This window comes from Tenrec ecaudatus, chromosome Y, assembly GCF_050624435.1.
Source record: "Tenrec ecaudatus isolate mTenEca1 chromosome Y, mTenEca1.hap1, whole genome shotgun sequence".
In the NCBI taxonomy this organism is placed as follows: domain Eukaryota; kingdom Metazoa; phylum Chordata; class Mammalia; order Afrosoricida; family Tenrecidae; genus Tenrec; species Tenrec ecaudatus.
In genome coordinates this window covers 19,801,477-19,813,865 of record NC_134549.1, presented here as the reverse complement: position 1 = coordinate 19,813,865, position 12,389 = coordinate 19,801,477, and the positions used below count along the sequence as shown (strand labels likewise).

The window sequence follows — 12,389 nt, the reverse complement described above, 5'->3', positions numbered from 1 at the left end:
GGGGGTGGGGGGCACCTGGCAGGGCTTCACGGCTGCCTCCTCCCCTGCCTGTGTCTCTTCCTGTGTCCAGCAGGGGTGCTTAGCACTGGACTGGGAGCCCTGATGGCCCAGTGTGTTGGTGCTGGGCAGCTCACCTCAGCACTGGCAGTTCAAGTCCACCAGCCGCGCTGCGGTTGCAAAAGGAGACCGTCTGCTCCCGTGCAGACTGACCGCCTGGGAGACCTGCAGGGGCAGCTCCGCCCTGTCCTGCAGGGTCGCCGTGAGTCGGCGTCCCCTCGATGGCAGTGTGTTTATCTATCGATCTATTGATCTATCTATCGATCTGCATATCTACCTATTCATTAGCTCCTCCTGTACAGACGGACAGCCTGGGAGACCCCCAGGGGCGGCTCCTCTGCTTGTGTCGCTCTGCTGGCCTCTGAGTGGAAACCGCCCGTCCACCATCCCGACCAGCAGCCTTTCAAACCCACAGTGCGGGTGGTGGTGTGGTCTTCGGTCCGAGGTCAGCGAGGGCCCGCCCCGCCCCGCCCCTCACACACCCACCTTGCGGTTCTCAGCCCCTCCTACTGCTGGGCACCCAGCATCCTCCGCCAGGTGCCCAGGGGCTCCCCAACACACCCAGAACGTGGCTACCTCGTGTCCCATGCCGAGTTCGCGGGAGCGGGGCAAGGCCGCTCCCTTCCTCCTGGGCACGCAGGTGCCCGGGCGCTGCCCGGTCCGGAGCAAGTTCAGCAGCACGAGGTCCCCGCTGGTCAGAGTGGGCAGCCTGGTCCTTGGAGGTCCTGTGGCCACCGTGTCTGTGGCGGCCTCTGCAGGTCCTTGGGGCGCGGTTTGTCTGTGCTGGACCGGACTTCAGTGTCCTCCCCGCACCCTGTGCGTGAGGAAGAAGCCAGCCCCGGGGCCGGGCCACTCTGGGCAGCAGCAGGGTCCGCGCGGGTCCCGATGGGGCGTCCTCCGGGGCCAGCGTGGGATCATCCCTGTCCCCCCAACCCCCTCCCATGATCCCACGTGGCCACCGCCTGGCCACCGGAGCCCCGTGAGGTTGCGCGCCTTGGGGACAGCGGGGCGTTTCTGTGCGCCCCCCTCCCCAACACTCACGTGCACGCTGTTCCCCGGGGTGCTGTCCACCCCCACTTGGCTGGGCTCGTTGCGGGGACCCCCAGGGTCTCTCCAGCACCCCTCAGTCCTGTCCCCTCTCGGGGTGGGCGCGGGGGCTCAGAACACGCTCTCCTGGCGCTGCAGGAAGGGGCGGCTCGCCGCCTGGGTGCCCCCGCCGCTGTCGGCCTGGGAGCCGGAGCGCGCGGACGGCGAGCGCGCGGAGGAGAAGAGGGTGTCCCCGGGGCGCCCCGCGGCGGTGGACAGCTCGTCGGCGGCGCCCCGGCGGAGGCCCAGGCAGGCGCGCAGGCGCGCCTGGAACTCGCGCGAGGCGAAGTAGTAGACGAAGGGGTCCAGGCAGTTGTTGACGCAGCTGAGGCACAGCGTGAGCTTGTACACGTGGTAGAAGCTGCGCCCGAAGAAGAGGCGGCCCACCACGTGCGCCAGCAGCGCGAAGTTGTTGGGCGCGAAGCAGGCCACGAAGGCGCCCAGCACCACGGCCGCCAGGCACACGGCGCGCCGCCGCTGCTCGCGCCCGTAGCCGCCCGGGTGGCGCAGCAGCTGGCGGATGGTGGCGGCGTAGCAGGCCACGGTGACCGCGAAGGGCACCAGGAAAAGTACCAGGAAGAGCGTCAGCAGGAAGGCCGCCCAGGTGGCCACGCTGGGCAGCATGGTCCACTTGAGCACGTCGAAGCAGGTGACGATGCGCAGCGCCTCCACCTCGTAGGTGAGGTCGGCGCGCGCCAGCGGGGACAGCGCGCCCAGCAGCAGCACCCAGAGGCCCGCGCAGGCGGCCAGCGCGTAGCGGCGGCGGCGCCAGCGCGCGGCGGCCATGGGGCGCACGACGCCCAGGAAGCGCTCGACGCTGATGCAGGTCATGGTGAGGATGCTGGCGTACATGTTGGCGTAGAAGCCCACGGTGACGGCGCTGCACAGCGGCGCGCCGAAGGCCCAGTGGTGCCCGCGGGAGTGGTAGCAGATCTGGAAGGGCAGCACGAGCGCCAGCGCCAGGTCCGTCAGGCTGAGGTTGATCATGAAGATGATGGACGGCGAGCGCGGCCCGATGTGCCGGCACAGCACCCACAGCGAGAACAGGTTGCCCGGGATGCTCACCAGCGCCACCAGCGAGTACACGGCCGGCAGCACCACGGCCAGCGTCGGGCTGCGCAGCATCTGCAGGGTGGCGTTGTCCGGCTTCGACAGGTACTGCTCCATCGGCGCGGGGGCGGGGCCTGCGGGCGTCGGGGCACGTGGGCGTCAGGGCGCGGGGGCGGGGCCTGCGGGCGTCGGGGCACGTGGGGCGTCAGGGCGCGGGGGCGGGGCCTGCGGGCGTCGGGGCACGTGGGGCGTCAGGGCGCGGGGGCGGGGCCTGTGGGCGTCGGGGCACGTGGGGCGTCAGGGCGCGGGGGCGGGGCCTGCGGGCGTCGGGGCACGTGGGGCGTCAGGGCGCGGGGGCGGGGCCTGCGGGCGTCGGGGCACGTGGGGCGTCAGGGCGCGGGGGCGGGGCCTGCGGGCATCGGGGCACGTGGGGCGTCAGGGCGCGGGGGCGGGGCCTGCGGGCATCGGGGCACGTGGGGCGTCAGGGCGGGGCGTCAGGGCGCGGGGGCGGGGCCTGCGGGCATCGGGGCACGTGGGGCGTCAGGGCGGGGCGTCAGGGCGCGGGGGCGGGGCCTGCGGGCATCGGGGCACGTGGGGCGTCAGGGCGGGGCGTCAGGGCGCGGGGGCGGGGCCTGCGGGCGTCGGGGCACGTGGGGCGTCAGGGCGCGGGGGCGGGGCCTGCGGGCGTCGGGGCGGGGCGTCAGGGCGCGTGGGGCGGGGAGGGAGGAAGAGGGGGACATGTCGGGGGAGGGCTCTGGAGGGGTGTGTGTGTGTCTTTGGGCGTCTGTGCACGGGTGGGTGTGTGCGTGAGTGTGCACGCGCCTGTGCACGGGTGTGTGTGTGCAAATATGTCTGCATACGTGTGTGCCTGCATCTGTGCATGTGTGGGTGTGTGCGTGAGTGTGCACGCGTCTGTGCACGGGTGGGTGTGTGCAAGTATGTCTGTCTGCATACGTGTGTGCCTGTGTGAGTGTGAGCACAACTTTGGACCAGTATGCTCGTGTGAGCGTGTGCACACAAGTATGTGCACGTATATCTGTGTGCAAGTGTGCGTGTCTGCGCCTGGGTGTGAGTGTGTGTCTGTGTACACGTGTCTGCGCCTGGGTGTGAGTGTGTCTGTGTACACGTGTCTGCGCCTGGGTGTGGGTGTGTGTCTGTGTACACGTGTCTGCGCCTGGGTGTGAGTGTGTGTCTGTGTACACGTGTCTGCGCCTGGGTGTGAGTGTGTGTCTGTACACGTGTCTGCGCCTGGGTGTGAGTGTGTGTCTGTACACGTGTCTGCGCCTGGGTGTGAGTGTGTGTCTGTGTACACGTGTCTGCGCCTGGGTGTGAGTGTGTGTCTGTGTACACGTGCCTGCGCCTGGGTGTGGGTGTGTGTCTGTGTACACGTGTCTGCGCCTGGGTGTGAGTGTGTGTCTGTGTACACGTGTCTGCGCCTGGGTGTGGGTGTGTGTCTGTGTACACGTGTCTGCGCCTGGGTGTGGGTGTGTGTCTGTGTACACGTGTCTGCGCCTGGGTGTGAGTGTGTGTCTGTACACGTGTCTGCGCCTGGGTGTGAGTGTGTGTCTGTGTACACGTGTCTGCGCCTGGGTGTGGGTGTGTGTCTGTGTACACGTGTCTGCGCCTGGGTGTGAGTGTGTGTCTGTGTACACGTGTCTGCGCCTGGGTGTGGGTGTGTGTCTGTGTACACGTGTCTGCGCCTGGGTGTGAGTGTGTGTCTGTACACGTGTCTGCGCCTGGGTGTGAGTGTGTGTCTGTACACGTGTCTGCGCCTGGGTGTGAGTGTGTGTCTGTGTACACGTGTCTGCGCCTGGGTGTGGGTGTGTGTCTGTGTACACGTGTCTGCGCCTGGGTGTGGGTGTGTGTCTGTGTACACGTGTCTGCGCCTGGGTGTGAGTGTGTGTCTGTACAAGTGTCTGCGCCTGGGTGTGGGTGTGTGTCTGTGTACACGTGTCCGCGCCTGGGTGTGAGTGTGTCTGTACACGTGTCTGCGCCTGGGTGTGAGTGTGTGTCTGTACACGTGTCTGCGCCTGGGTGTGAGTGTGTGTCTGTACAAGTGTCTGCGCCTGGGTGTGGGTGTGTGTCTGTGTACACGTGTCCGCGCCTGGGTGTGAGTGTGTCTGTACACGTGTCTGCGCCTGGGTGTGAGTGTGTGTCTGTACACGTGTCTGCGCCTGGGTGTGAGTGTGTGTCTGTACAAGTGTCTGCGCCTGGGTGTGGGTGTGTGTCTGTGTACACGTGTCTGCGCCTGCGTGTGGGTGTGTTTCTGTGTACACGTGTCTGCGCCTGGGTGTGTGTGTCTGTACAAGTGTCTGCGCCTGGGTGTGAGTGTGTGTACACGTGTCTGCGCCTGGGTGTGGGTGTGTGTCTGTGTACACGTGTCTGCGCCTGGGTGTGGGTGTGTGTCTGTGTACACGTGTCTGCGCCTGGGTGTGAGTGTGTGTCTGTACACGTGTCTGCGCCTGGGTGTGAGTGTGTGTCTGTACAAGTGTCTGCGCCTGGGTGTGGGTGTGTGTCTGTGTACACGTGTCTGCGCCTGGGTGTGGGTGTGTGTCTGTGTACACGTGTCTGCGCCTGCGTGTGGGTGTGTGTCTGTGTACACGTGTCTGCGCCTGCGTGTGGGTGTGTGTCTGTGTACACATGTCTGCTCCTGGGTGTGAGGGTGTGTCTGTGTACACGTGTCTGTGCCTGCGTGTGGGTGTGTGTGTGTACATGTGTCTGCGCCTGCGTGTGTGTGTGTCTGTGTACACGTGTCTGCGCCTGGGTGTGAGTGTGTGTGTACACGTGTCTGCACCTGGGTGTGAGTGAGTTGTGAGTGTGCCTGAGTGCATGAATGTGAGTGTGTGCATATGGTGTGTCCGTGTCTGTGTGTGTGCACGCACGTGTGAGCATGCGTGCACGTGTGTGTATGCGTGCACACACATGAGTGTATGTGTGCGTGCACGCGGGTGTGAGCACATGCCCTTGTGTGCGTGTGCACGAGTGTGTGCATTCGTGTGTCTGTGTGCACGTGTCTGTGTGTGAACCGTGCGTGTGGGTGAGTACATGCACGTGAGGGCACACGTGTGTCTGCAGGAGTATGAGTGTGTGCACGAGTGTGTGCATTCGTGTGTCTGTGTGCACGTGTCTGTGTGTGAACCATGCGTGCGTGTGGGTGAGTACATGCACGTGAGGGCACACGTGTGTCTGCAGGAGTATGAGTGTGTGCACGGGTGCACAGGTATCTGAGCCGGTGTGCACGTGTGTCCGTTCGTGCCCACGCACGTGTGTGTGAGTGCCGTGTGTACCTGACTGCGAGTGTGTGTGACCATGTGTGAGTCCGTGAGGGAACATGCGAGTGTGTGTCAGTGTGTGGGGCCTGCGAGGAATCCTCGGAAGCAGCTGCTGAGTGCAGACTGGGTCCCCCCCCCCACCCCCCTTCCCAGCGTCCTCGCCTCCCCAGGCCTGGTCCCAGGGCCCCTGTGCTCGCGGGCGCAGTCCCTGTGCTGACCACACGGTGGAGCCCTGAGCCCAGCAGTTCCCCATCCCACTCCTGTGCGCGCGCCCGTGCGTGTGTGTTGGGGGGCTGCCAGTCCACCACTGCTCACCCCCACCTCTAGCCACTGCCTCACGTGGGACCCCGCTCCCAGGGGCAGCCGTGGGGACCACTCCCGAGAGGGAAGGGGTGCAAGGCCCCCCCAACGCCATCTCAGGGGTCCTGGGCAGGCTTGGCACTGAGACCCCCCCCCACACTGCCACCCTCGGTCCTGGTTTAATTCTGAGGCCAGACCAGCTCCGAGGACCACGGGCCACAGACCAGCTGCCCCTTCAAGTGCCCATTGCTCTGGGCCCAGCCCCCCAAATTCAGGCTTCTGGGGCGGGGGTCTGCATTCTGAACCGCAGAGAAGAGAGCCCACTTGAAAAATTAAAACCAGCCCAAATGACCCATCTTAATTAAGACATATGATGGGGGGGGGGGTTTCACAAGATTGGGGGGAAAGAAAATCCACGGGGAGCCCCCTGGTGGTGCAGGGGGGTTGGTGCTCAGCTGCGAACCACAAGGTGCCCAGTTCAAACCCACCAGCCGCTCCTTTAGAGAAAGATGGGGCCGTCTGCTCCCACAGAGACTGACCGCCTGGGAGACCCCCAGGGGCAGCTCCGCCCTGTCCTGCAGGGTCGCTGTGGGTCGGCACACACTCAGGGGCCCTGGGTTTACCAGCGTGCCCATGGTGCCCGTGTGCAGTAGGCAGGGCCCACCAAGCTCTGTCTTTCACGTGGAGACCTCCTGGCCTCTCTCCCCAAGCGGCTCCCTCCAGGTGGACTCTGCTCTCCGGCCTCCCAGTGACCTCACATCTATTTGGTGGGAGCCGTTTCCACCAGGTCCCTGCTCGGCTTCCGCTAACTGCCCCCCTCCGGGCGGGAAAGACACCTGGTCCCACTCTCTCAGACCCCATTTGCATCTGAGGCTGTGGCTGCTTCTCTGGGCTCTCAAATTATCGCGCCCCTTTTTCCAAACGTGCACAACTGGGCCTCTGCGGGCGGGGAGGGGGCCGCCAGGCATTCAGAATTCATCATCGCCTCGGGAGGGGGGACCCCTGACATGGGCCACTGCGTGTCCCCCGGGGCTGTAAAAGCCCCCTCTTGTCATGGGGTTGTTTCTCCAGCCTCGGAGCCCCCAAGGCTGGGGCTGGCGGGGTGAGCATCCACACACAGCCCCTCCCTCGGCATCTGAGCCATGCACGGAGGGCGGGAGCGAGAGGCAAGGAGAAAAGCCTGAGCTCTTTGGGGGGGGTCACCCTGGACATGGACAGAGACAGAGAGCTGCCTGCCCCCTCTCTGCCCCCCTCCCAGGGATGCAGAGCAGGCTGAGGCCCCACTCAGACCCTCAGTGCCAGGAATTGACCAAGATCCTGAGCCCCCTGGACAGTCGATTCCCCAGGGCTTTGGGGCCCTCCCTGCCCTGGAGGTTGAGGTCTGGGAAGTGTGCCCCCCAATTATCAGCAGGGCTGGGTCTCCCCATCTTCCAGCCCCCCTCTTACCCCCGGGTACAGTGTGGGCTGGAAGCTGAGAGCACCCTCATCCTTACAGTGGGTGGGGGGCCCCTGCCCCACGCAGTCAGCGGGTGGTTCCGGGCCCCTCAGAGGCAGCTTGGAAGGCCAGCTGGAGGCTGGATCCCTACACGTGAGCACCAGACCTCCCAGGGAGCCTCGTCTGCACCCCCCTCCCCATCCCCCGGGGCTGGATGGCTTAGCTTTGCTTCAGCTGTTTGTGAAGGACTGGTGGAGGAAGCCCTCAGGTGAGGATAGAGGGTCCCCCCCACCCACTGCTGACCCAGGCGCCCCCTGAGCCCCCCTGTGGTCCTGCCCCCTGAGCCCCTGCACATGTGCAGGCCCATCCCCCCCACGCCCCCCAAGAGATTGGACAGCAGGACCCGCTGTCCATTGCCAGCAGCTGCCCGTGGTCAGCCAGGACCCAGGTACCTCTTTGTTGAGGAGAGGAGCCCAGGATGGGGTGTCCCAATGACCCCTGATGACCTCACACAGGGCAGATGTCAGGCACCCCCCGTGGGGTCTCCAATGGCTGGGGACCCAGGGGGTATTACAGCAACGGAGCTGGCGCCCCACGGGCACCTCACAGACCGGTGGAGGGTGTGTGTCTAGAATCGTTTTCTTTCACTCATGGAGACCCGGGCACAACCAGACCAAGCACTGCCCAGCCCGGCACCCGCCTCACTGCTCAGCCATGTCTGAGCCCGCTGTGTGGGGTTGCCACTGAGTCCGTCCATCTCACCCAGGGATCCACCCTCTTCTTTGCTGCCCCTGCGCTTCACCAAGCAGAATGCCCACCTCCATATCCCCACCCACCCACCCATCCATCCACCCACCCATCCATCATCCATCCATCTCTCCATGAACCCACTTATCCATCCATCCACCCACCTACCCATCCACCCACCCACCCATCCATCCATCTCTCCATGCACCCACTTATCCATCCATCTCTCCATGCACCCACTTATCCATCCATCTCTCCATGCACCCACTTATCCATCCATCCACCCACCCATCCATCCACCCATCCATCCATCTCTCCATGAACCCACTTATCCATCCATCCACCCACCCACCTACCCATCCACCCACCCACCCATCCATCCACCCACCCACCCATCCATCCATCCATCTCTCCATGAACCCACTTATCCATCCACCCACCCACCCACCCATCCATCCATCCACCCACCCATCCATCCATCCCCCACCCCTCCACCCATCTCCATCCATCCACCCACACACACCCATCCATCCACCCACCCACCCATCCATCCACCCACCCACCCATCCATCCATCTCTCCATGCACCCACTTATCCATCCATCCATCCACCCACCCATCCATCCCCCACCCCTCCACCCATCTCCATCCACCCACCCACCCACCTACCCATCCACCCACCCCTCCACCCATCCATCCACCCACCTACCCATCCACCCACCCCTCCACCCATCCATCCATCCATCCATCCACCCATCCATCCATCTGTCCATCCAGTCATCCACCCATCCATCCGTCTGTCCGTCCCTCCGTCCCTCCGTCCACCCACCCACCCACTCACTCATCCATCCATCCATCCATCCATCCATCCATCCATCCATCCATCCATCCAACTATCCATCCACTCATCCGTCCATCCGTCCGTCCATCCATCCACCATCTGCTGTGCACCCACCCAGCAAGAGCGCCCTCACGCCCTCAGTAAGGTGCTGCCGGGCTGGGATGCTTCTCCACGTCGCCCTGCTGCAGCCCCGAGCCCTGAACACACACAGACCTCGTGTCGAGACAGAACCTCAGAAGAGGTGGTCCGTTAGGCTAGCATGAGGCCAACCTGGGGCAGTGGCGTCCTTTAGTAACAGAGCACCAGGGACACAGAGGGGAAACGGCCATGTGGAGACGGAGGCGGAGGCCGCAGAGATGCAGCCACAAGCCCAGGGACGCCTGGGGCCCCCAGGAGCTGGGAGAGACCCTGAGGAAAGACCCTCCCCTGGAGCCTCCTGAGGGAGCCCGGCCCTGCCCCCTCACTGAGCTTGATCTCGCAGCCCCAGAACTGCAAGACGCTGCCTCATCCGCTGCCTCCTGCCGCCCTGGGACACAGGCCAGGCCGTGAGCCGGCCACGTGCTATAGAGGTAAAGCCAGAATTTAGCCCGCCCCCCCCCCCCGTGTTTCCTTTCTTCAGAAGAGACCTCACATCTGTTACGAGAGACCGCGGAGGGTGCTTCCTCCGGCTAATTTTAAAACATGCACAAGTTTCACTCTGAGTCCGAAGCTCTGAGCCGGGCCGGTGAGTGCCAGGTGGGGGCTGGCGGGCACCTGGAGCCCTGCTTGCAGCGTCCCCCCCACCGCCCCCGCTCTGCCCCCGTCCTGTGATCCGGCCTGGTTAGGGACCCCGGCTCTGCTGAGTGCAGAGGGAGGCCCTCGGACAAGCTGTGGTGGTGGGGTGCAGACTGAGGCCCCCCACACACCTTGAGAGGGAGCACGGCCACCCTGCTCCCTCCCCCCACCCCCCAGGACCTGTCTGTCCTGGACCAGGTGGGTGCTCGCCTCGCTGGGTGGCTGCAAGGTTTCGCCGTCCCAGGTTTGCAGCCCAGAGAGGTTCGCCCTGAGTCACCAGGGGCGACGGGGCAGTGTGGACACACAGACCGAGGCCACGTCTGCCGGCGGGAGGCCCTGATGACTCAGAGCAGGCTGCGCAGGGGTGAACATGGCCCCCGAGGGCTTCGGACGCGGTCACTGTGCACGTCTGGGGACAGGCTGCTCCTGCACCGGGGGACCAGCCCCTGGGGAAGGACGTCGTGCTTGGTGAAGCCGAGGGTCAGCGACAGGGAGGACGGCCCTCAAGGAGATGGACGGACAGGGTGGCCGCAGCCGTGGGCTCCGGCCTATTCACAAGGACGGTGAGGAGGGGGCAGGACCGGGCGGTGAGGAGGGATGCACTTGATGGTTCCCAGTGACAGCAATCTCCAGGACCTCCCTGCCAGGACACAGAGACCCTACCGGACAGGGTAGACCGGGGTCTGGGGGTTTCCCGGAGAGTAACTCTTCCGGAGTAGACAGACTCGTCTCTCCCGAGGAGCGGCTGGTGGTTCCAACTGCAGACCTTACAGGAACCCCCATGCAACCGAAAAGATACACAGTAATATGTCTAGACACATAGTCACACACAGACACCGAAACATATGTAGACACATGGGAATTCACTTAGGTGACACTCAGACACAAAGCAACACAGATACGTAGTAACACAGACACAAAGTAACACCGTGAGACACAGTAGATACATAGTGACAGAGTTAGATACAAAGTAACACAGTGAGACACAGTAGATACATAGTAACAGCTAGATACAAAACAACACAGTGAGACACAGTAGATACCCAGTGACTCGGATAGATACAAAGTAACACAGTGAGGCACAGTAGATACCTGGTGGCAGTTAGATACAAAGTAACACAGTGAGACACAGTAGATACATAGTAACAGCTAGATACAAAACAACATAGTGATACACAGTAGATACATGGTGACTCGGTTAGATACAAAACAACACAGTGAGACACAGTAGATACCCAGTGACTCGGTTAGATACAAAGTAACACTCAAGTGAGGCACAGTAGATACCTGGTGACAGTTAGATACAAAGTAACACAGTGGGGCACAGTAGATACATAGTGACAGTTTGATACACAGTAACACAGTGAGACGCAGTAGATACATGGTGACAGTTAGATACAAAGTAACACAGTGAGACGCAGTAGATACATGGTGACAGTTAGATACAAAGTAACACAGTGAGACGCAGTAGATACATGGTGACAGTTAGATACACAGTAACACAGTGAGACGCAGTAGATACATGGTGACAGTTAGATACACAGTAACACAGCTAAACAGAGTAACACACTGAGACAAAGTAGATACATAGTGTGGCAGTCACCTAATCTGGTGTCAGTTTAAGGATTAAGAGTGTAGGGGCGGAGTCTAGGCTGTCCATCTGGAGATAGCCAATGAGACTGTGTGGACATGGGCTTCTCCGGAGAATTCTGGGAAACCTGGTACTTCCTCCTTGGAGGTGGAAGACACCCCCCCTCTCTCTGGGACTCCCTGGGGGAGACATTGCAGAAGACAAGCCACATGGACACAACCAGACCTCGGAAGCAGGAGAAGCACAGAGAGACCCCACAGAGAGAAGCCACAGAGAGACGCCCGCCAGCACTGAGATGCTTACACTGGACCCAGAGACTTTCTACCCACTGGCCTGTGATCGTCCTGCATTTGGCTTCATTGCCTGTGTTTCCTAAGTCAGAAGAGGACTTTATAGATTGGTATCAGACATCTGGGCGAATCTCAGACTTATGGCCTTGGACTGGACTGGGCTGGGATGTTTTCTCAGAGTTCAATTCTCTTGTGTATAAGCCTCTCCCTGATGTACATATGTGTGTCTATGAATGTTTCTCTAGTCTGCCCAGACTATCACACATAGTAAGAGAATTAGATACAGAGGCACATATCAGATACAGAGGAACACACTCAGACACAGTAGATACACAGTAACACACACGAGACGCACCGTGCCACATGAGCTACATAGCGACACTGTTAGATACACAGTAACACTCAGACTCAAAGTGACACATCGGATACAAAGAAACACACTTAGCCACGTAGCTACACATTAGATACACAGTAGCCTATCTAGACACATAGTATCACATTTGTACGGATACGATGACAGTGTAACCTTGCAGGGACCCTGTTAGCTGTGGAGCTGAGTCTCGTTCACAAAGCCCCACACAAGACAGGACACGTCTCCTCTCTCCACGTGTCCCTGATGATGCTCTGGTCTGTAACCTTTACCTGGTGGTGTAGTACATTACTCACCGGGCTGCTGCCCACAAGGTCAGTGATTCAAACCCACGCGCCGCTCCTCGGGAGAAAGACCAGACTGTCCTGCCCCTGTGCAGACTGACCGCCTGGGAGACCCCCAGGGGCAGCTCCGCCCTGTCCTGCAGGGTCCCTGTGAGTCGGTGTCCACTCAATGGCAGGGTTCGTTTTGGCTTGGTGGGTAATCTTTATGGAAGGCGCCCTGGTGACCCAGCCGTTAAAGTACTCGGCTGATCCCTGCAGGAGAAGGCTGGGGTAATCTGCTCTGTGAAGATTAA

General features: G+C 62.0%; 1 protein-coding gene across 1 annotated transcript; it reads right to left on the bottom strand.

The window, feature by feature from the left end:
* Positions 1–1,215: 1,215 nt before the first annotated feature.
* On the bottom strand, positions 1,216–2,310 carry LOC142435640 (S-geranylgeranyl-glutathione receptor P2RY8-like). The gene has a single exon (XM_075539856.1). It carries the CDS (start codon positions 2,308–2,310, stop codon positions 1,216–1,218), a length of 1,095 nt encoding a protein of 364 aa, XP_075395971.1.
* Positions 2,311–12,389: the final 10,079 nt, after the last annotated feature.

Bases quoted from the DNA above. Each gene is read 5' to 3' on its own strand.
- LOC142435640 (XM_075539856.1), bottom strand. From the start codon at position 2,310: ATGGAGCAGTACCTGTCGAAGCCGGACAACGCCACCCTGCAGATGCTG.